This window comes from Xenopus tropicalis, chromosome 5 (genome assembly GCF_000004195.4).
Source record: "Xenopus tropicalis strain Nigerian chromosome 5, UCB_Xtro_10.0, whole genome shotgun sequence".
Classification (NCBI taxonomy): domain Eukaryota; kingdom Metazoa; phylum Chordata; class Amphibia; order Anura; family Pipidae; genus Xenopus; species Xenopus tropicalis.
In genome coordinates, this window is record NC_030681.2 from 105,935,914 (window position 1) to 105,960,612 (window position 24,699).

Consider the following 24,699-nt stretch of genomic DNA (forward strand, 5'->3'; position numbering starts at 1 on the left):
TAATTGCAATATCAAGTGAGCAATGTACCTGATGTCAGTATTCAGCACTGAAATGACATCTCCATCCAGTTCTTTAGGCACAAGTCTGCTGTGCCAAGTGATGCTGGATGCTTTGAGAACCCTGGATCTACCACCACCTTTATCTACTCTGTGGAACTCTTCTTCCCAACTTCTTCTATAACTTTTCCACATAGGTGAGATGATATAGCATTATTGTGTATCTGACTTTATGATTGTGTATGTATGGTTCTGTACCCTACAATACTGTTATTTCTAAATGTTTGTATTCCAAACTTTTTTTTAAATAAAAATATAGGAGAGAAGTCATTTCTGCATTCTAGGGCCATGGGTTTTCTCTATGTAAGCAATACAGGGACAAAAGTAGCAGTCTTCTGCAGTAACAGTGTTTTTGGCCAAGTAATATGAAAAGTAACAGCCACGACCACATCAAGATTATTCTGTCATAATGACTATAAATAAAAAAAAAGTTTTTTTAAATTCTTCCCTAAGGGGAACTACATGTTGAGAGATTATATCCACTATTTATTTATTGGCGAGACCACAAAAAACTGTGTCAAATGTGAGAAAATGTAAATTCAGGTTATGTAAAATTGAGTTTTCGCTGTACTTTATTACAGAGTCTTCTTGCCTAAAGAACTTTAATGTTTGCCCATGGTCTTACTTGTAAACCTCTTTGTAATGTTCATTAAGAAGTGCCTTTTTCCTCCATAGCAGAGGAGCAGCATTTTTACGCTATGCCTAAGTCTTTCCTCAGCAGATATTTGGTCGTTTGAAATCCATAACTATATGACTTCCACCTCCCAACAGCACTGTTTGATTCAGACCCACCTGCTAATTGAGTTGTTCTCTAATGAGTATTCAGATGCACAGTTCAATTACCCAGGTCTTTGAGAGGGTAATTTCAGGCTAGGTCATCCTTAATTGTATCTACCAAACTCTTGAGAAAATTAGGGAAATGCATTATATATTGACAGTATAAAATGCGGGAAAGCTTAAAATCAGGGTATGTAAAATTGAGGTTTTTACAGAGAGTCCTTTTGCCTAAAGAACTAAAACAAGGCTCAGAAAGAGTAGAGTAGAAGTGGCTGCAAGTTATCGTGATTTTACATGTTTATAGGAAATTTGTATTTTATAGGCACGTCATTGTAACATGGTACAATTGTAACATTAATTTTCTGTCATAATACTGTTTTTAAATTAAACTTAGCAGCAGATCTTCATCATTAAATGGCTGACCCTGGCTGCCAGGCTCTTTGTTTTTAATATTTTCATTTGCTGTAGTTGTAGTTGTGGTATCTTCAATGGCAAAAGCAAGATCAAAAGGGTTATATACTGGTTCTGTAATAGGCAATTTTACTGGCTCCCAGGGATTCCCTGGACATTTTGGTAAGTTTGAATCTTCTGGCCCAGGTAAATCTGGTTCAACATTATCGTGAAAATTAAAAAAATTATCCTGGTCTTCTGGTACTGATGGAATTTGAGGAAATAGTCCTAAAGTTGGTTCTTCTGTGGTTTCAGGTGTTTGTCCCCCAGGTGTACTTATGCTGTGTGGTGTCAGAGTTGACGTTATCAACTCTACTGTCTGAGCTGTTGTGTGTTGAGTAAGTAAGATAGTATGTTCTTGAGATTCTTCAGAGGAATCTCCATTCTTATGGCCATTTTTCTTATTCTTTTTGTCTTTTTTGTCTTTTCTCTCTTTTTTATGCTTTCTTCCATGTTTTTGTTCTTCTTTATGACCATGCCCATGTGCATGTCTTTTGGCTCTCTCAGTATCTATTCTATTTTTGTTTGAAGGATTTGCTTGAGGTAGAACCATGCGAAAAGGGGAAAGACCCTTATAGGAAAAGAAGGGCTAGAATAATAAAATAACCATTAATTGTAATGCATACAATGAAAATATGATAACATACACGGTATATTTATTCTCTTGTAGAAATCACTGCACAGGCAGTTGAACATAAATTGGATTTTCCATAGTGCAACTGTTTTCTCCTGTGAGCTTCAGCATAGGGGTTGTTATGCAAACAGCATATTTCATTATTTTTTTTAGAATTTTTCTAATACACAACAATGTCACATTAAACTACATAAAACAAATTGTGGCATATAATTTGTTGAGAATTGGTCAAGGGTCTAAATATTTTTGCAAGGCACTGTATATAAGGCAGCCAATGTATTCAGACAGTTGTATTATCAGAATATATAAGGGAAAATTTAACCTATGAGATTTTAAAAATTGCTATCTTATGATTTTTCAGTGACTGTAATGGACTGTTTGGTTCTAATCAATCTGTAAAAAGTGTTTTAAAGTATGTTCTAATGTCTAAGGGCTCTGGCACATGGGGAGATTAGTCGCCCACGACAAATCTCCCTGTTCGCGGGCGACTAATCTCCCCAAAATGCCATCCCACCGGCGAAAATGTGGCGCGGTTTCAGTGAAATCGCGGAAGTTGCCTCGAGAGGAAACTCCGTGTGCCAGAGCCCTAATACTGAATTAGAATGAGTCAAAATTAGTCATTCTAAATTGTTTGAGTTTTATCAAAAGCACTTCACACAAAGTGGATTTAAGCAATACTGATTAAACACACTTCAAAAATGATATTGTCCCCAGTCTTTTATAGAATTTAATTCAGGAATTCCTGAAGGCTTAGACAACAATAAATAATGGTTTTGTTAATTAAACTGGCCTTTTGATTTGATTTAACTCACAGGACAGTTTGATTAATCACTTAAATATTTTAGCAAAGTTTGAATGGCTGCAGCACACCTGTAGTATTTCCTATATGATCTCTGCTATATCTGCCCCTAGGGGTTAATTTGATCAAGAAAAATTATAAATATATTTACCGTAGATCTGACTCTGTGAATACACATAGGACTTGAAGCAACTGTAATTTTTGTGTCTGTTATGTTTACTTTGGCATCACAATTTAGAGCTTCCTGAAATAAAGACAAAAGAAAGAATTACCATATTGTATCTCAGCATATTTATTAGGCATGTACACCCAAATAACAGATTCTCTGGTCAGTCCCATGTCCTTTGGTTTGGGATGATTGACCTGGGAAATTCAGCATTTATTACAAACCGGATTCCAAAAAAGTTGGGACACTAAACAAATTGTGAATAAAAACTGAACGCAATGATGTGGAGGTGCCAACTTCTAATATTTTATTCAGAATAGAACATAAATCACGGAACAAAAGTTTAAACTGAGAAAATGTACCATTTTAAGGGAAAAATATGTTGATTCAGAATTTCATGGTGTCAACAAATCCCAAAAAATTTGGGACAAGTAGCAATAAGAGGCTGGAAAAAGTTAATTTGAGCATAACAAAGAGCTGGAGGACCAAATAACACTAATTAGGTTCTAGAACAATATATGCTCCCATCCAGACGTCATCTCTTTCAGGGAAGACCCTGCATTTTTCAACAAGATAATGCCAGACCACATTCTGCATCAATCACAACATCATGGCTGCGTAGGAGAAGGATCCGGGTACTGAAATGGCCAGTCTGCAGTCCAGATCTTTCACCTATAGACAACATTTGGCGCATCATATAGAGGAAGGTGCGACAAAGAAGGCCCAAGACGATTGAACAGTTAGAGGCCTGTATTAGACAAGAATGGGAGAGCATTCCTATTCCTAAACTTGAGAAACTGGTCTCCTCGGTCCCCAGACGTCTGTTGAGTGCTGTAAGAAGAAGGGGAGATGCCACACAGTGGTGATAATGGCCTTGTCCCAACTTTTTTGGGATTTGTTGACACCATGAAATTCTGAATCAACATATTTTTCCCTTAAAATGGTACATTTTCTCAGTTTAAACTTTTGTTCTGTGATTTATGTTCTATTCTGAATAAAATATTAGAAGTTGGCACCTCCACATAATTGCATTCAGTTTTTATTCACAATTTAGTGTCCCAACTTTTTTGGAATCCGGGTTGTAGTTCAGATTAACATGCAGTGCTAGGCACATAAACTCCACACATAATCTGTTTCTATTTAGATTATGGATCTATCACAAAAATGAAAACTTAATAAGTTTCATCTGACTGAAATAAGAAACCAAATATAATCAATAACAAATTCTATTCTGTTTCTAAAATAGCCAGGTTACTTTGCTCCCCCCTCAATATCTGTCTCTCTTAATTCTCTCTTTATTCAGTAGATGGACTCTATTTATTCAGTAGGTTTTGATTGACAGGTCTGATACATCCTGTGGGGGTAGTTCGACCCTTTGCCTAAAATTAACTATTGTTAATGCTGCAGTTGGTTATGTGAGTGAGCTCTAACACATCTGCTAGGAAAGGAAGCCCCCCTAAAAGCTGTATTAGACCTACCTGTCAATCAAAATCTTATCCCAAATAGTGCATAAAGACAGAGAGGTTGTAAGATTAATTTGAATTTAGAAACGGTACAGAATGTTTTTTTATAAGAATTAAGAATGTTTCATGTTTCCACAAGAGAAAGCTTATATTACATTTTCATTTTCAAAATAGTTCCCCTTCAATAACACACCTGTTGCTACCTATCATTTATTGTTTACTGCAAAACACAGTACACTAAACCACAGAGGAACAATATTTTTTTTGTGGCTACACTGTATTGTGAAAACTGATACTTTGGGTTTTCTTAGGTATTTCTGGTTCTATATTGTGGGACAGAAGTAGAATTGTGCAGTAATGTTAAATGTTAAGTTGTTGGGGAAAAAAGCTATGCAGGCAATATCCCACAGATTCCATGTTACTTTTTCTATTTTTCTTTAAAGGGGACCTGTTAACCACACATAAAAAGCTGTATAATCAAAGTCCTTTGTAAAATTAAACTAAATTTAAAAAAAAACTGTTATAAATGTACTTAATTGTATTTATTCCCCCTTCCCCCCAAAGGTCTATAACTGTAGTCTGTGCATGGACATGGATATTAAATCTCCTATTATGGCACATACACACAATTTTGGGGTTATACCTGAGACCTACCTTAATAACAGTGCCCACAAAATGGCACTTGCCTGCTTGCTGTGATTGTGAGTTCCAAGACAGAAGAAAACAAAATGTTAATATTTTTTATAGTTTAAGTAAAGGGGTGGCACTTGTGGAGTGGGAGAAGAGGAGTATAAGTCTTAAATCTGTAGTACTGTTAATTTGTAATAATGTGAAAAGCATTGGCTTTTGTGCAACCTTATGGTATGTACCATCAGCAGAGGGGACAGGATGTACTCCAGTTGGAAAAGCATTAGTTTGATTAGTGGGTCACATAGGGGGTGGAGTTTGTGGGAAGTGGATGGGGTTTGGACTGATCACGGGCATGTTTTAGCATAGTTGGTTGTAGCCATGGCAAATTAGGGATGTGGCTATGACTTCGTAGGGCACTTTTTTTTTCTTTGGAACTTCAATCTACGTACTTATTTCCATGGACCTCCACCCAGAGGCTAATAATTAGGAAATTATTAATGATGGTGGTCCATGGTATGTACATAAATATGGTGTGTTTCATAAATATGCTAGGGGTGAGAAAAAAATAGTGGAAAGAAAAACTTAATTGAGTTTAAATATATTTTTTTCTGTGATTGAGTTGCATCACTTTAAATGCATGGTTACATGTGCAGTCCAGCTCCCCTTCCCGTAAGTGACATAAAAAAGCCCATATAAAATGCCATTTCGTGCCAGATGATGAATGATGGGGCAGGCTAAGTACCACAAAATAGTGGCTTAAGGTAAAAAGTAAAAGAAAAATATTTACTGATTTCTATATTGCAGTTGAATAAAATTATTCAGTATGTTGCTTATTAGGATATAAAGAGAAGAGGCAAAAGTTGAAAAAAGTGTTTTCCCACAGCAGGTTGCATCAATACATGCAGTGCATTTGCAATCACACTAGATGCTGAGCACTAGAAATTACTTAACTATATACATATTGATGCATCAGCCTGAAATGCATGAGACACAACTTTCCCTAATGAAATAAATAAATGACTCTTCATGTGTCAGTATGTATGCCTGCCATTAATGAAGCAAGGTTTAAACTCCTAATCAGACCTTTCACAAGATGAATGTTACCTGTTCCTTTATGCAAAAATGTTTTTTTTATGATAAAAAATATGCTGAAAAAGAAATATATTTTTGGTAGGCATCAACATGTTACCATTTTGCTTGCATATTAGCAAGGAAAACTATACCCCCAGAATGAGTACTTAACCAACATATAGTTTATATTATGTTAGGTGGCCTATTAAAGAATCTTATCAAAGTGGAGTATATGTATATATTAATAAATATTGCCATTTTACACCCTTTCCCTTGATCCACCATTTAGTGATGGGCTGTGTGCTCCCTCAGAGGTCACATGACCAGAAATAATGCAGCTCTAACTGTAACAGGAAGTAGTGTGGGAGCAAAAGGCAGAACTCTGGCCATTAATTGGCTGATTGGGCCTAGCAGTATGTGTGCTTTGGCTTGTTTGTGTGCACTGTGAATCCTATGATCCCAGGAGGAGGCCCCTTAGTTCTTAAAATGGAAATGTTCTATTTAGAATTACCCAGTACCACATACTACTAACTAAACAAATAGTTTATTTAGATGAAGCAGGGTTTTACATATGAGCTTGTTTATACAATATATTTTTATAGACACCTACATTGTTTGGGGGTATAGTTTTTCTTTAAGCTAACTAGAAAATCATATTGAATGATAAAAATATACCATAACACTAAAAAATATGCTCCTCTGATAGGAATAGAATATATTAGTCACCCTTTGTATATATCGGGGTGCTTTTATGCTGCATATTGTGTAAGTGTAAGGAGTCCCCTATGTATCCACGGACTGTGCTGTTTCTATTGTAGGGCAGTGTATGGGTTTAAAGCTTATATAGATCATCAGTGAAAAATGTTAATGTGAGTACATATTGCATTTTAGAAAAGATGTGTATTAGGAAAGAACAAAGGCAGCATTTGGCATGTGCCCTTAGTCCCAAATATACATAGTTACATAGTTACATAGGGTTGAAAAAAGACCAGTGTCCATCAAGTTCAACCCATCCAAGTAAAACCAGCACACCTAACCCACACCTACCAATCTATACACTCACATACATAAACTATAAATACAACCACTAGTACTAACTGTAGATATTAGTATCACAATAGCCTTGGATATTCTGATTGATCAAGAACTCATCCAGGCCCCTCTTAAAGGCATTAACAGAATCTGCCATTACCACATCTCTAGGAAGGGCATTCCACAACCTCACTGCCCTCACCGTGAAAAACCACCTACGCTGCTTCAAATGGAAGCTCCTTTCCTCTAATCTAAAGGGGTGACCTCTGGTGCGTTGATTGTTTTTATGGGAAAAAAGAACATCCCCCATCTGCCTATAATCCCCTCTAATGTACTTGTACAGAGTAATCATGTCCCCTCGCAAGCGCCTCTTTTCCAGAGAAAACAACCCCAACCTCGACAGTCTCACCTCATAGTTTAAATCTTCCATCCCCTTAACCAGTTTAGTTGCACGTCTCTGCACTCTCTCCAGCTCATTAATATCCTTCTTAAGGACTGGAGCCCAAAACTGCACTGCATACTCAAGGTGAGGCCTTACCAGGGACCTATAAAGGGGCAAAATTATGTTCTCATCCCTTAAGTCAATGCCCTTTTTTATACAAGACAGCACTTTATTTGCTTTAGTAGCCACAGAATGACACTGCCTGGCATTAGACAACTTGTTATCAACAAAAACCCCTAGATCCTTCTCCATTAAGGATACCCCCAACACACTACCATTCAGTAGATAGTTTGCGTTTATATTATTTCTACCAAAGTGCATAACTTTGCACTTATCAACATTGAACCTCATTTTCCAGTTTGCTGCCCAGTTATCTAATTATAATGCTCCTTATGCTAATGTTGTTAATAAAATGAAACATGATAGCTTTCTATATTTTGAAACTATTGATAGATATTTTAGCGTTTTCATAATGGATGTGCAGAGTGTTGCCCACCAACTGGGAAAAAATTTCCAGCATCCAACCTACATTGTTGGGTTATTTTCCTAGATCCTTTTTATTTACCCTTGACTTTAATTTTGTACAGGTTAACATCTAATTGGTAAATATACAATTAGTCACATATACGTACCTTTGTCTCTATAAATTCGCATTCTTCTCCCAGAATACTGTAATCAGACTTTGAGCAGTTGGTCTCCTGAATATTAAATTTCACATCATAGGTTTTTTCATGTGTTCCCTAGTTGTTAGAAGAGCATTAAAAGGAGTAATGGTAGAAAAGCATTTCATTTACTGGTGTCTCTTTTACCATACTAAATATTTGAGAAGTGATTCAGTTCTCTGTTTGATACAAGCAAAAAAAAATTGTGATTTTTAAATGAAACAAACTATATGGAAAGGAGGTAAAAAGCAACAAATGAAGTATAGAGAAAGGACCTGCCTGTCCCACACCTGTGTACATGAAACTTAGTAGGTTCACTGTACCATTTAAAGTGATACTGACACGTAAAAACTACTTTTTAAAATATGAATCTACATAAATAGTTAGTTTAATGTTGATAGTCATTATGCAATTTAATGTTGTGATTTAATGTGCCTTTTAATACTGGGGGAATATGTGGCATTTAATTCTAGTAGTCAGTGTTTAATTTAATTCTGTGTATCATTGTGTCATTCAGTGCTGGCAGACATTATGTCATTTAATGCTGGGAAGCATTGTGCCAGAATCTCTGCCCTTGTTGCTGGCACACAAGTTTGGACTTTGTATTTGTTATGCTGGCACTCCAGTTTGGGCTCTACCTTTTTCTGCTGTCATAGCTCAGGCAGCACTATAACCATTGGTCATATGCAGGTTTCTGCCCGCACTAAGTATAAGACAAATGCAAGGCAGGGTGCAAATTTACAGAAGAAATAGTAGCTTGGCCCTCTTATTTTTCACTTGGCACCCTGCCCTGCACTTTGTAAATTACACCTTATGGGGCACATTTACTAATCCACGAACGCTCCGAAGGCGTCCGAATGCGTTTTTTTCGTAATGATTGGTATTTTGCATTTTTTTTTGTAAATTGTCGCAACTTTTTCGTAGCCGTTACGATATGCGCGAATTGTCGCGACTTTTTCGTAGCCGTCGCGCCGAGTACGAAAGTTTCCGATTCATTCAAGCTTCAGTATCGTGACTTTCCTTGGGCCAGGTTGGAGCTGCAGAGTGCCATTGAGTCCTATGGGAGGCTTCCAAAATCATGCAAAGTCTGAAAGGTTTGCCCACCGTTCACGAGCGCTCAATATAAAAAAGTTGCGACAATATACGAGCAAATCGTAACAGCTACAAAAAGTCGCGACAATTTGTGCAAGTCGTAACGGCAACGAAAAAATCTCAAAGAATACGAAAAAGTCGCAAAATGTTCGTTTCCAATCCGAATTTTTCCCATTTGGATTCTGATTCGTGGATTAGTAAATCAGCCCCTATGTGTATAGCTCAAATTAGCTGCCCAGGCTTGGACCACACTAAAAACATCTCTGGCTACATTCTCTGTAGCTTGTGTAAATTTCATTTGTTCTATATACTACCTTTGCTGCAGTTGCTGCATATTGATATTTTGTTCCAATAAATAGCATAAGTAAGGCATCAATAGGGCTTCAAAATGTTAAGCACATTGCAGTGATTCCAAATGTTTAGGTGACATCTATTTATAGCAAACCTTTTTTGAGGCTTGGTTGACTGAAACAAAGTTATAAAGGTTTGTGTTGTTATTGTTAGAATTATATTCATCCATGACTTGTCTTAACAAATCCAGCAGCTCTGGGTCATCTACGTCCACTGCATCAGGACAGCTGAGGCAAAACCCTGAAATATTAATTGACAAGTCACCTCTCTTAGAGACAAATTCCATATACACATAGGTACAAAGCTACTTATATACACAAATGGAACATATCCTCTGTAATAGATATTTTGTTTAAATGTTCTGTGTAAATTAAAGACAAGCTAATAATCAGGGACCTTTAGATGATGGTTAATGTGGCAAGGAATTGGTGTGCACACTACATTATTTTATGTAAGTGTCCCCTTATATATATGTGCTAATGTTCAAAACTGCATACTTAATATTAGGCCTTACCAGGAAGCTACAGAAGCTATAGCAAAATAATTTTTTCATCCCATAAGTTAATGGCCATTATTATATGAGAGTAATTTATTAGCATTAGTTGGCACAAACTGAGACTATCTATAGTTACACAGTCTGTAATCCACAAAAAGATTGTTAAAGAGACTCCCACCATTATTCAATTTAGTGTATAACTAGCATTCATTTTATTTTGCCCAAGTGCATAATCTTGCATTTATCAGTTGAACCTTATTTGCCAGTTTGCTGCCCAGTTCTCTAATTGCAAAGCTCACTGCACTGAGAAAACCCTTTAACTTACAGTTTTACAAAAACTATAAGACAAAAACACTTGGGGGCAGATTTACTAAGACACTAACGCTCGGAGCGTTAATTTGAACGCTCCAAGCGTATTTTTGCTGAATTTTTCGCTGCCTGCACGACTTTTTCGTACGCTTGCGTGAAAAAATCGGAAAGGTTTTCCCGCTGTTTACAATTGTTTGGTACGAAAATTTCATGACTTTCGGATAGCCAATACAATATTATCGTGACTAATGCGATTTTCGTGATATTTGCGATCTTCAAAAATTTTCGTATCCAATTCGAATTTATCCCATTCGGGATTCAAACTCATGATTTCATGAATCTGCCCCTTAAAGTACCATACCTGTTTACAAAGGTAATACATTTGAGTTTTTTGAGCTTAAATACTTGATTTGAAGTTTTAATTCCAGTTCATGAGTTTTAGCACAAAAAAAACTTAAATCGTGGTAAAAATTTAAATATGAGCATTGAAAAATCAGCCCCATAGTGTGATTTGAAATATATTCCAAAATGTTATCCCTTATTACAACCACTGAAAGGTTGGCCCATAATTTGCTATGTAACAAACTCTCTCATAAGTATTTCTTGTGTAATTTCATGTGCTACGATTTGTCTCTTACCTTTCTGGGAGAAGCACTCCAGGTTAATGTCTTTAATTTCACCTTGAGTATTTATAAATAACTGAGTTGTACATGTACCATTTTGCTATGGGAAAACAAGGCAATGATTATCCACTAGAAAATAAACTAGAACATAAACCTAGAAATAACTTGAAATATGTATGGCATTGAGCTTTAGCTATGCATTGCAGAGCTTTATGAAATCCTACATTACTGCATATAAATTATGTGCAATAATACATAGGAGATTTTAGAAGATAATCCTGTTTCAAGCTTGTCAATAATACAGAACAGCAACAATAACATCAATCCACAATCAACTATATGTAGTGCTGGTGTGGAGTCTATTATGGAATGCCTAAGCCTTCTCTCTCCAAACAGTGCACTGGGGCATCCAGCCAATTGGGTTTCTCCCCAGTCTGTAGCTGGGATGGATGATGTCACAAACAGAGAAACAGGGGAAAGAGTTCTCTGATCCCCTAAATAATTATTGATTTTATATGATAATCTTTTTGGCAGAGGTACATTTTTTGGGAACTCCTGCAGTTTTGAAGGGCAGGGCATCAGGGTAGTGCATTACAAATATTAATATAGTACAGGTATGGATCTGGAAACCTTATATCAAGAAAACTCCAAATGATGACAAGACAACCTCGCATCTCACAGTCCAATTTTAGCATACAATTGTAATTTTTCTCTGTTTTAATAAAACAGTACTTAAGATATGGTTATATAAATAACAGAACAGTCCTGTTGTAATTTAGTTTTTATCAGAATGGATACCCAGTGACCAGATCATTAGGGTAAGGTCCCACGGAGTGTTGGCTCTGCTGCCCTCAGCCTGGCATTTTTTTTTTTTTAGTCTGAGAGAAGCGGATCCACTCCTGTACGCAACTCCATTGTGCAGATCAATAGAGTGGAATACAGGAGCAGATCCGTTTCAGGCAGAGAGCAGCTGAGCCAGTGCTCTGTGGGGCTTTAACCTTAGCGAACACAGACTCATGAGCACAGGGCTCTTTTGAGATAAATTAACTCAACTGGCATAAAGCCAACCCTTATAACACATGACATAGCTACTTATAATACACAAGAAGCATAAATAACCTGCAAAATATATACTTATAAATAGTGCTTAGTGATGTTATAAAAAGTGCCTACTGATGTCATTTGTGTCATGTAACTCATTGAAACTTGTATATTATATAATGTACTTAAAATATGAGGATATCTGTAGTCATCTCAGAATTTCATGACATTGGATTGCATTTCACAAATTTCCTGGGCAGAAGACCAGTAAGGGGCACAAAAGCATGTTTGCCCGGGGAAATTGCTGCACAGTGTGCTAGAATTAAAAAAATCTAAATACAGTGCAAGGACCTGCAGCAGTTCTGCAGTAGCAGACAAGGACCTGCAGGAGTTCTGCAGTAGCAGACAAGGACCTGCAGGAGTTCTGCAGTAGCAGACAATGTCCTAGGACCTAGAGCAGTTCTGCAGTAGCAGACAATGTCCTAGGACCTAGAGCAGTTCTGCAGTAGCAGACAATGACCTAGGACCTAGAGCAGTTCTGCAGTAGCAGACAAGGACCTGCAACAGTTCTACAGTAGCAGACAAGGATGTGCAGCAGTTCTGAAATAGCAGGCAAGGACCTGCGGCAATTCTGCAATAGCAGAAAAAAGTGTGAAAAGTACAAAAATGGGCATGTTGCACCTTAAAAGTAGTAAATTACCTCTATAGTTTTGTTATATTTTGTTATATATTGTTTAAAACTTAAAGAGATATTCACACTAATGGTATACACTGCCTCGCCAACTGGCCTACATTACACCATTAGCTACAAGGAGGACTAAACAGGGCCGCCATCAGGGGGGCACAGGGGGTACGATCGTCCCGGGCCCGGGCGTTTTTAGCTTTAAAGGGGGCCCGGCCGCGCTAGAGTTTCCGGGCCCCCTTTCATCAAGCCTGGGCCGGGCCCAATCTTAATTGCATCTCCCTCTATGTCCCGCAGCTCTCTGCCGCATCCTCGCTTTTATAAGGTTGCGCCCGTGCGTACTGACGTCACACGCACGAAGCGCAACCTTATAAAAGCACAGAAGCAGCTGGGAGCCGTGGCACAAAGAGGAGGACATCGCGGGAGCTGGTGGCCACTGGGGATAAATGGAAGGTGCTTGGGGGCCCTGGGGGAAGCTGAAGGATACTTGGGGGGGCCCTGGGGGAAGCTGAAGGATACTTGAGGGGGGCCCTGGGGGAAGCTGAAGGATACTTGGGGGGGGGCCCTGGGGGAAGCTGAAGGATGCCCTGGGGGAAGCTGAAGGATACTTGGGGGGGCCCTGGGGGAAGCTGAAGGATGCCCTGGGGGAAGCTGAAGGATACTTGGGGGGCCCTGGGGGAAGCTGAAGGATGCCCTGGGGGAAGCTGAAGGATACTTGAGGGAGGCTTGGGGAAGCTGAAGGATGCTTGAGGGGGGCCCTGGGGGAAGCTAAATGATGCTTGGGGGGGCCCTGGGGGAAGCTAAAGGATGCTTGGGGGGGGCCCTGGGGGAAGCTGAAGGATGCTGGCGGTGCCCTGGGGGAAGCAGGAGGATGCTGTGGGGGAGCTGGAGGATGCTTGGAGGCCCTGGGGAAGCTGAAGGATACTTGGGGGGCCCTGGGGGAAACTGAAGGATGCTTGGGGGGCCCTGGGGGAAGCAGGAGGATGCCTGAGGGGGGGCCTGGGGGGAGCTGGAGGATGCTGGGGGTGCCCTGGGAGCCCCTCCCCCAGTGACCCCTCCCATCAATGTGGGAGGAGGGGGGGCCCAGAAAATATTTTTTGTGAGGGGCCCCGTGATTTCTGATGGCAGCCCTGGGACTAAATGTCATGGATCAGTGGAATACTAGAACATGCACATCGCAAGTTACAGTACTGCAAGAAGGTGAATACAACAAACATATTAACTTAGGCCAAGTACTCACTCCATTTGCATCAAAATTGCATTCCTCCAAGGGTACATTACTATGAATAGATTTGGAGCAGTTGGTCTGTCTGATGGTATAAAATAATTTATAATTCCATCCAAAGACAACCTGAAATGTACAGAAATATAATTAAACAGGCTTTTTCAGACAAGAAATAGTAAACCTTTTTTTGTGTATTGGGCCTAATGTCTAATTACATTTTCTATTACACAGCACATTTTTTATTGTACAGAATCCTTGGGACACAAGGATTTTCCAAAATAAGTGTTTACATAACATACGAAAAGTTAATATAGCTTAAGTTCAAGTTAATATAGGTTAAGTTTAAGAGGGCATTTAGCATTTTTTAAAATCATCCTCATAATATAAACAAAATTAAAATATGGCTTCTGATTTAAATTTGTGCTAAAAAATCAGTATATCAGGATATACCTCCTCTACAGAAACAGGAAGACTACCATACCTAAAGAACATCAAATATATTTAAAAAGACTTATTGATTAAAGAACTGTAATATTTTGAACAGCAAAACATAACCTGACATTACAGACTGTCCCTAAATAGAAGACCCATGGAAACTTGGAAAGAGTTTTTCTGCTGCATCATTGTAAAGTGGCGTATGCTTTCACTTTGGCACTTGGGATAATGCCAAGCAAAAACCTTCATGCTGACATGGCATTGTGCAGAGGACTAAATAAAGAATCTGAGGAAGTATATATATATATATATATAGAAAATAATCATCTGTGGCCAGCACACCCTTCAATGTTTTATCAAAAATTTATTGAAAATATATTATTAAAACCGACGTTTCGGTCCTCATTAGGACCTTTCTCAAGGATCATATATATATATATAAAATGATAAAAAAGCTAACAAATTGACATCTGTCTTTAATCGTAAATGTTAAGGATTAAATGTAAAACTATTCAGAATATATTTCAGATTAAAATTCTACTGTGTTATTTTATTGTAGACTACAGGTATCCCTTATCTGGAAACCCATTATCCATAAAGTTTCGAATTACGAAAAACCCATCTCCCATAGACTCCATTATAAGCAAATAATTCTAATTTTTAAAAATGATTTCCTTTTTCTCTGTAATTATAAAACAGTATCCCAACTAAGATATAATCAATCCTTACTGAAGGCAGAACAATCCTTTTGGGTTTATTTTACGTTTTAATGATTTTTAGCAGATTTATGTTATGGAGATCCAAATTACGGAAAGAGCCCTTATCCGGAAAACCCCTGGTCCCGAGCATTCTGAATAACGGGTCTCATACCTGTTGTAGCAATTAATTTCTAGTCTGCAGTGAAACATTATTTACCATTTAAAATGTTATTCTTGAACCAAAAAAACATGTATTTTTAAGTTGTGACACTGCTTTCAGTTAAAGGAACAGTAACACTAAAAAATAAAAATGTTTTAAAATAATTAAACTATAATGTACTGTTGCCCTTCACTGGTAAAAGTTGCATGTTTGCTTCAGAAAGACTACTATAGTTAATAGAAATAGCTGCTGTGTAGCCATGGGGGCAGCCATTTAAATTGAAAAAAGGAGAAAAGGCACAGGTTACATAAGAAGATACCAGATAAACTGTGTAGAATACAATGGGAATCTGCTACTTATCTGTTATCTGCTTAGTAACCTGTGCCTTTTCTCCTTTTTTCAATTTAAATGGCTGCCCCCATGGCTACACAGCAGGGTATTTATATAAACTGTAGTAGTGTTTATGAAGAAAACACACAACTTTTACTAGTGCAGAGCAATAGTATAAAATATATTAATTATTTTTATACACTTTCATTTTTTGGTGTTACTGTTCCTTTAAGTGTCTCTACTTAATGTAACTATTGAGTGCTATTTTCATCTACCACTAGGTGGGCCATAGGAGCATTTTTAGCAATACAGGTGTCAGGGAGCTGTTAGCTTGTTACTTTCCTATTGTTTTGCTTGATCAGCTGCTGGGGGGGGGAGAGGAGTAATATCACTTCAACTTGCAACACAGCAGTAATGAGTAACTGAAATACATTTGCTCTTTTGAAAAACAGATTTCAATGCAGAATTTTGCTAGAGGAGCACTATTAACTGATGCATTTTGTAAAAAAAATCTTATTTTCCCCTAAGTGTATAGGTTCCTGACATACAGTACATGCATATTCGCTAACAGTGGTTTTTCATTAATACAACTATTACAACTAAGGGTCCAAGTGCTTACAAGCTAAAAGTGAAGTGAAGCCTAGTATATACCCCCATATGTAATAAAAGGCACTACGTTTTTTCAGGAGTAGTAACCCATAGCAACCAATAAGATGTTTGCTTTTAAAGGAGAAGGAAAGTCATATTGGCATTTTACTGCCAGTAGATTCACCACATTAGTGCCACCTAAAACACTATATTTATTCTGCAGAAAGTATTACCATACCTGAGTAAAGAGCCCTAGACGCTTTCTCTGTTTGTTTAAGACAGTAGCTGCCATTTTAAGTAGCTTGCAACTCTAGCCTTGGTAGATCAGATCACACATTCATAAGGGAGGGAGTTCTTAGCATTCTTGCGGGAGTGGGAGCAGGAGAGGGGAGGGAGAAAAGATCTGCTCAGACTCTGGCCCCTGGAATGAAGGATTTTTCTGAAAGAAGAAATTAGATCCCCAAGAACAGGGATCCCCAACCTTTCTTACTCATGAGCCACAGTCAAATGTAAAAAGACTTGGAGAGCAACACAAGTACCATAAAAGTTCATGGAGATGCCACATAAAGTGGTGATTTGACTCCAGTGTGCCATTACCCCTAACCAGGGGTCCCCTACCTTTCTTACGCATGAGCCACATTCAAATATTTAAAGACTTTTGGAGCAACACAACTTCATGGAGGTGCCAAATAAGGGCTAAGATTGGCTATTAGGCAGCCTCTATGGACACTATCAGCTTACAGGGGGCTTTATTTGGTAGGAAATCTTGTTTTTATTCAACCAAAACTTGCCCTCAAGTCAGGAATTCAAAAATAACTCCCTGGTTTGGGGGCACTGAGAGCAACATCCAAGGGGTTGGGGAGCAACATGTTGCCCCTGAGCCACTGGTTGGGGATCACTGCCCAAGAACATGTTTACAAAAAAGGAGACAAGAAATCCTGTGTTTCTTTTGATAGAGGACCCAGTGCAGCTTTTCTGTGAGTGCTTATGGCTGTATTTACATAGACCTTTCTGATAAAGCTTTCTTAGTTTTTACCTTTCCTTTTCCTTTAAGCAGGTGACCAGTAAATGCTTCCTGCTGATTGGTTACTATGGGTTACTGCTCCTGGACAAACTTAGTGTCTTTTATTATTTCTTGAATTAATACTTATACCCTGGTAAACTTTAATTTTGTGAAGAAACATGATTGTAAAATTGTGGGGAAAAATTGTTGCAAAAAAAGTGATTATGATAAAGAACATGGCTGCGTTTTTTCGGGTTTTTTGAATACTGAACCGAATCCAGTGCATTCCTAGTTTGTAGACAATGTGAATGGCTGATGGCATAAGAAAGCAAGTCCCAGAGAATGGGTTCAGTATGATTAAAGTCCTGGTGGAATTACTGGAAAGAGGTTATGAAGGAAAAGATACAAGAAGTTTGTGACCAGGGCAGAAAGTAGGCTTGGGGTATGGTTAAAAAAAAAAGTGATGAATGAAGAACTTTTTAGCAGTTAGTAGAAGAATTTACTCTATCCCAGATACAGTATTTGTGAATCAGCAATTGTGAAGTTGTTATATGATGAGGGAATAAACAAGTACAGGTACCGGTCCCCTTATCAGGAAACCCATTATCCAGAAAGTTCCGAATTACAGCAAGGCCGTCTCCCATAGACTCCATTGTAATCAAATAATTTACATTTTTAAAATTTTCCTTTTTCTCTCTAATAATAAAACAAAACCTTGTACATGATCCCAACTAAGATATATTTAATCCTTATTGGAGCCGAAACAATCCTATTGGGTTTTATTACTGTTTCAGTAATTTTATTAGCAGACTTAAAGATATACTGACACCAGAAATGAAACCTTTTTAATATCTATCATAACATTGTCTTTTCATGAGCTTTATAATTTTGCCATAGAAGTATTTCCTGACGCTTTTCCATTCCTTATCTGATCCCCCATGTTCTTTGTGAGGGGGCGGCCATATTTGTGCAGCAGTAGGCTGTTAGCATTAGAAGCTATAACTGACAGGTGGAGAAGGGACAGTCAAGAACTTCAAGCAACAATTACATACAAAACCAGCCCTAACAGTGAAAAAAGATCAACATGACCTATAGGTAACTTTTTATGTAGATTCATAATTTGAAAAGTCATTTTTTCGTGTCAGTATCACTTTAAGGTAGGAGATTCGAATTACGGAAAGTTCCTTTATCCGGAAAACCCCAGGTCCCGAGCATTCTGGATAATGGGTCCCATACCTGTATAATAAGTCTTACAGTATATAGCAAGATTTTCTAAGCATCTGGATGTTGAAGTGTCAGAGAGTACATGGAGTACATGGAGTAGAGTGTTTGGGTGTATGATGTGTAAGCAGTGTGTGCAATGTGTGAGAGTGTGCAATGAGTGTGAGCGTATTGTGTGTGAATATGGTTATTAACCGAGTAGGCTGGACTTCAATATATTTGCTGGAGGATTATATGGGTATCAGTTACTCTTGTAGGGGGAAGATACTCCTGACACAGGTGGAATAATCTTTTCAAGCAAATATAACATTTTATTACATACACTGCTCACTGGTGGGGACTATAGAGTTGGCAGCAATCTTTCTTCCATTGTTAAAGGGGTTATCCACCTTTTAGTTAGCTTTTAGTATTATGTAAAGAGTAATATTCTCAGACAATTTGCAATTGGTCTTCATTTTTTAATTATTTATAGTTTTTTTTTATTTCACTTTTTGTTCATCATCACACCAGTTTGGAGTTTTAGCTGCTCTCTGGTTGCTAAGAATGGAATTACCTTAGCAACCAGGGAGTGGTTTGAATGAGAGACTGATGTATGAGCAGGAGAGGACCTACATTAAAAAATAAGGTATAAAATGTATCAACAATAAAATTGTAGCCTCGTAGAGCAATAGTCTTTGGCTGCTGAGGTCAGTGACCCTCATTTGCAAGCTAGAAAGAGTAGAAATTGGCCATTCTATAACATATTAAAAGTTAAAATAAAGGTGAACCACCCCTTTAAAAGTGGTTGCTAAACAATTTCTGGGTTCGCAAAATCTATAATAAATTTGAGCAAAGGGAAATTTGTTCATGCAAAGGCAATTATGTGTACTTTTTACCGACTTTCATTACATTTCCCCATAGGCATCCCAATAAAAGGGTGGTTTGAGAATGCAAAAACATTTGCAGCAATCTAGCAGCAATGACAAGTTTACTAGTCAGTAGCCCTGTGAAACACAGCACTTTAACAGTAACCGCAACTAAGCAACTTACCTGGCGTGTGGCCTCAGTAATAGTCTCCAGATTAAAGTAGAATGGATGATTGGCCACTTTGTTCATTTTTTCCATAGCAACCTTTATTAGGGGTAACAACTCCTCATTTGTGGTGTCCAGCTTTATTGGGCATCCAAGGCAGCCTTGCTCAACGGCAGTCACAGTAGGTTCAACTGGAAACATTAGCAAATACTTATTACACATTCCATTTAGACAGGCTTTGTCACCTAAAGCAGCAATACATTGGCTAAATGTCAGAAAAAGAAAACACCTTAAATGCAGAACAATGAGCATAACATCACAATTCAATTTAGAATTTATAAATAACCACTGTATCATTCATCCCAAATTCTAGGCAACTATTGTTCTGCAACATTTCCTATCTGGTCATATTATGGCATATTGCCCTTTCCAAGTGAAGATTGTAGCTAACAGAACTCAGTGTCGTTTGTGGACATTTGAACACAGGGCTACAAGCTAGCTTGTCTTCCTGCCCTCCTCTAAGCCTAAATCTGAAAGTAGAAAATGTGTAAATAATGTAAGCATTTTTAGGAGAAATACATATGATATTGGGAGAGCTCTTTAAAACCAGTGATAACTCGTTTTGATCCACATTTCAAGATATTGTAACAGGCAGGTAAATGAGGACTGTGCAAAGGTCACCTCCAGCCTGCAGATGGGCAGCCTTAGACAACCTGGAAACAGTAAGGCTGATACCATGTGACTGTGCAAGGAGAGATGGGAAAGAGGAAGTCAAGGCAATAAGGCAAGGAGAGAGCATGCACAGATCTGGTAGCAGGGAGAGAGAGAGCCCCCCTGGGATGCATGGTTGGTAAAGTGCAGGAAAGGCTGCACCAAATGCAGGTTCCCCTTACATACCTCCCAACATTTGAAAAATGAAAAGAGGGACAAAAAGATTTGGCGTGCGCAGCGCAGCAATTTCTTTTATATAGATGAAATGGCGGGATCAGACACAAAATGTACTATACCCTCATACTGTACTACCTAAGGAAAGCAATATAGTAACTCCTACAAATAAAATACAAATATATAAGTGAGTTATAACTATGTACCAGTTTTGCCCCCCCATACACAGTGCCCCCAATGGCCCAATAGACAGTACCCCCCCATACACAGGGGCCCCATAGACAGTACCCACCATAAACAGTGCCACCATACACAGTGCCCCCAATTGTCCCTATAGACAGTACCTCCCATACACAATGCCCCCATAAAAAGTACCCCCCATACACAGTGCCCCCATACACAGTGCCCCCAATTGTCCCCATAGACAGTACCCCCCATACACAGTACTTCCTATACACAGTGCCCCCCTAGAAAGTACCGCCCATACACAGTGCCCCCCATAGAAAGTACCCCCCATACACAACACCCCCATAGTAAGTGCCCACAATTGAGACAGTACCCCCCATAGACAGTGCCCCCCATAGACACTCCATCTTCTTCAGTGGCTCTTCTCCGTATGCGGTTTCTTATATGGCTGCGACAGGCCCTTTTATAAGGTTGCGCCCCGTGCGTACGTGTGACGTCAATACGCACAGGGTGCAACCTTATAAAAGGGCCTGTCCCCGCCGCGCAAAGAGCCGCATACGGAGAGGAGCTTCTGAAGAGGAAGGAGCGCCCGGTTCCAGCCAGCGTCTCCCAGATACTTCAATGAATGTTCTGCATTTCCGTAACCTATTACGGAAATGCGGGACATTCATTGAACTATCCGGGACAGCAGGATGCGCTATTAAAACCGGGACTGTCCCACGGAAAGCGGGACAGTTGGGGGGTATGCCCTTAGTGTTCTGTAGTCTAATATATGACAATGTATTTCCATATTAACCAACATCTTGTAACAAACAGCTCTGATGTTCTGTTAGCATTGCCACGTCACCCAAATAAACTTTAAACAAGCCCCCAATCTCCCAACAAGGTCAGAGATTTTAATGAAACTTTATATTTATGAAAATGAGAATCCCAAGTGATACGTAATGGTTTATTGACATACCTTTGAATGTGCTACAGTTCTGAAATATGACTTCACTGCTCTTAAGCTCTTTGTTGACCAGCACGTGTGCTGAGCACTTACCCACTTTCTAGTGAACAGAGCAGAAACATGCGAGTTTAGTAATAGGCATTTGTGTTCCTTGCAGTATAATCTGAGATTCTACATTTGTTATTGACAATGAGACTGCAAGCAGACATAAATGCTTTCACTGGTGCTCATGCTAAATGGATTTGCTATTGGATCTTTTTGATCACAGACTATTTTGACTATAAACTATAACTTTATACTGTTTAAAGTTACTTTTATCTATATTTAACTAATAACATATTAATAGATTCTTTTAGTCCTTGAGTAGGTGGAGAATGCAGTAAAAACGAACAGCTCTGGCACTCTGTAAAGGATTCAGGCATAAGTGAAACCAGCCCTCTCTGTATTTGTATAACAGGCGAGGCAAACCTATCATTCCTTATCTTATCAATATAAGAGAGAGTTTAATACATTTTAATATTTATAATTATTATGATAACTAAAGAACACAATTTACAGAACTTAAATGGGGATGTTAATGAAAGTTAAAATATAATATATGCTTCACCTCATCAAATAAGAAAGTTAATAAGTTCAAAATTCTGTACCATTTCTGAAATAATCAAGTCATTCTTCACTATCCTCCTCCTGGGAATTTGTGTCAGAGAAAATTATCTTTAAAAACACTTATTTCTAATATATTGTCCATGGAACACACACTAGTGATGTGTTTGACCTGTCCATCAATAACTGGCCCTGGCCCTGACTCCTGCATACTGTGCATACATATTTGTGTCTGCTCGCTTGATGGACATTTTGTTATTTCACTATTAAACTCTATTTTCCCATGGAATCTATGATAGGGCCATTTCCCCAGTTTCCCATCCAGTGCTCCCTTACCTGGTCCTGCTCCCAGTCACCCACTCACTAACCAGTAAGCGAGGATGGCAGCAGGAGCTGAGTATATAATCAGTTTTTTAAAATTAATTGCACCCCTTTGGCCTGTTGCACCCTAAGCAGCTGCCTCTTCTGCCTACTCCTAGTTCTGGCCCCAGGAGTTATATTTATATTATAAGTTATATTTTGTATATGCAAAATGCCAATAAATGATAAGTACTATAATTTCTTCTGTAAATTATCAAATAATTCTTACTTCATCAGATTGCTTAAAGTCACAATTCTGCCACACTTTGCCACTTTTTACTCCACAGGAACCTTCTCGTATATCATAGCTGACAAAGTTATGTGTCCCACTGTCATTTTCAATCTGAAAATAACAAAGACAAGAAAATGCATAAATATACAATTATTATCTAATAAAGTATTTTAACTTGATTATATTATTACTAATCATTGTATAATTATATCAGTACTATCGTATTCAACTCTTTATAGCATAAAATAGCATTTTTATGCACAATAAATAGAACAAAATTTGCGCTGAAAATGTATTTCTTATTTACTTAATGACAAATATTATGGTTTGTATTTGAGCTTCTTTATAACTGTACTGATATTTAGCAATAGAGTTTGATGAGAAAAACTTATGAAACTTATCATTTATCTCGTTAAAAAGATAAAGAAGAGTATGGGGAAATCTGAAATTAAATGAGAAGATATGTTTTTAAATCAAATTTATTCTTAAGACTTTTAAAAGCTGGTTACATTTAGAACATAAACCAATACTACTAGGAAAACACATATCATTACCTCAGAAACCTGTGGAGTAAGGAGACCATTGTCTCATGAAAAATTGTGAGTATATCGAACACTACTGCTTATTAAAGGAAAAAAATTGCATTTAACTCTTGTTTCTAGTAACTCACTAGCTTTATAAAGAAAAGTTAAAAATCTGATCATGCAATATATCAAGTACTACCACTAGATGGCACTGTAGCACAAGCTAAAATACATACATACATACACTTTATATATATATATGTATATATGTATATATTTGTTTAACGTATATATTATATGTAAAAAGAAATATATATTATTTCTTTCAGGATGTTGGAACATTCTTTTTGGTGGCACATTCTGCTAGGAAAGATGAACACCACACTAAAGTTACAGTTAAATTCACACAGTGGGGAATAACCATTGTATTTTATTGTATACATTACTCCTTGTATTACATTGTATACAGAATTTTAGCCTAATACATCACCTCTCAGCTGCTCATCTTTGTCATTCTAAAGCATAGTGCAAATCAGTTTCTTACCTTTATTTTGGCTTCTGTGATCCTATAGAGAACAAACTTGTTTCCATCAGTTAATGCCCTGTTGTGGTGTCTCAGTGCCTCATCTACTGCATTAAATATATTGTGGTCATTGCAGTCTGCCTCAATGGCTTGGGTGGCAGAACCTCGAAGAAGATGAAGGAAAACGATGAAGGTAAAAAGATGCTGCATGTCTTACAGCGAATCCTGAGAACTGTGGGTCTGCTTGGAGAAATTCAGATTTACAGGTTAGAGTAGTAGCAATGAGCTCAATGCTTGGACAGAGAAGGGTCAACAAACTGTGATGAAAGATGTTACCCAACTCCTGTAATGCTAACAACAGAAAAGCCTTGTTTAAATAAATCGGCTTGGACCATGCAGTCCTTTGAGTTTATTTACCTTTCCCTGAAAAAACAGGAAATGATTAACCCTTAAGCATCAAAACCATTCCATTCAGACAAAAACACCTGGGTCCTTAAATATATGTGTTCTCTCCGCCCATTTTTATGACACACTCACTCTTTCAGCAGTTGTTAGGCTGCTTCACAGGAAAGGCATGTTTTTCAAACATGATATGAAAATTGCCTGTAATACATGGAAAATATAGACAATTGTTCCAATTGGGCACTCTATCTGCACCAAAATTAACAGGCCAGTATAAAAAGGTAAATTGGATGAATAGCTGCAAGGCAACCTTGATAAAATGCTTTCTCTTGAAATCTGATGTATTGTGTCTTTATTGCCATTTTCTTTCTATTTACCTTTTCACAAGGGAACATCTAGTTGCTATTTATTGTTGGGTGATACAGAGTTAAGGTCCCCATACACGTTAAGATCTTCACCCGATTATATTGGCGGCAATGGGGCAGTCGGTTCAGGGACCGCATTAACAAGCCAATGCCGTCCAGATCCGACTGAATCTTTTAACCTGGCCGATCAATATCTGGCCAATGTCAGGCCAGATATCGGTT

The 24,699-nt window shown here is 38.0% G+C and overlaps 1 protein-coding gene across 2 annotated transcripts; it reads right to left on the reverse strand.

Moving 5' to 3' along the window:
• Nucleotides 1-1,113: 1,113 nt before the first annotated feature.
• On the reverse strand, nucleotides 1,114-24,194 carry kng1 (kininogen 1). 2 transcript variants are annotated; one of them, XM_004914366.4, is made up of 11 exons: nucleotides 24,128-24,194; nucleotides 23,732-23,950; nucleotides 22,661-22,774; nucleotides 21,481-21,568; nucleotides 19,467-19,639; nucleotides 14,018-14,128; nucleotides 11,070-11,154; nucleotides 9,721-9,866; nucleotides 8,154-8,261; nucleotides 2,869-2,961; nucleotides 1,114-1,873 (listed from the first exon to the last, which is right to left on the reverse strand). In XM_004914366.4, exons 2-11 carry the CDS (start codon nucleotides 23,918-23,920, stop codon nucleotides 1,214-1,216), a joined length of 1,767 nt encoding a protein of 588 aa, XP_004914423.2. In that variant the 5' UTR covers nucleotides 23,921-23,950; nucleotides 24,128-24,194; the 3' UTR covers nucleotides 1,114-1,213. The 2 variants fall into 2 exon arrangements, with proteins under 2 accessions (XP_004914423.2, XP_002937873.3); XM_002937827.4 differs by lacking the exon at nucleotides 24,128-24,194 and having other exon boundaries at nucleotides 23,732-24,040.
• Between the last annotated feature and the right edge of the window lie 505 nt (nucleotides 24,195-24,699).

Bases quoted from the DNA above. Each gene is read 5' to 3' on its own strand.
- kng1 (XM_004914366.4), bottom strand. From the start codon at position 23,920: ATGCAGCATCTTTTTACCTTCATCGTTTTCCTTCATCTTCTTCGAGGT. The intron at 9,867-11,069 runs GTAAGAGACAAA...TTAATATTTCAG, and splicing joins GGAGTGCTTCTCCCAGAAAG to GGTTTTGCCTCAGCTGTCCT. The intron at 1,874-2,868 runs GTAAATATATTT...TTATTATTCTAG, and splicing joins TTCACAGAGTCAGATCTACG to CCCTTCTTTTCCTATAAGGG.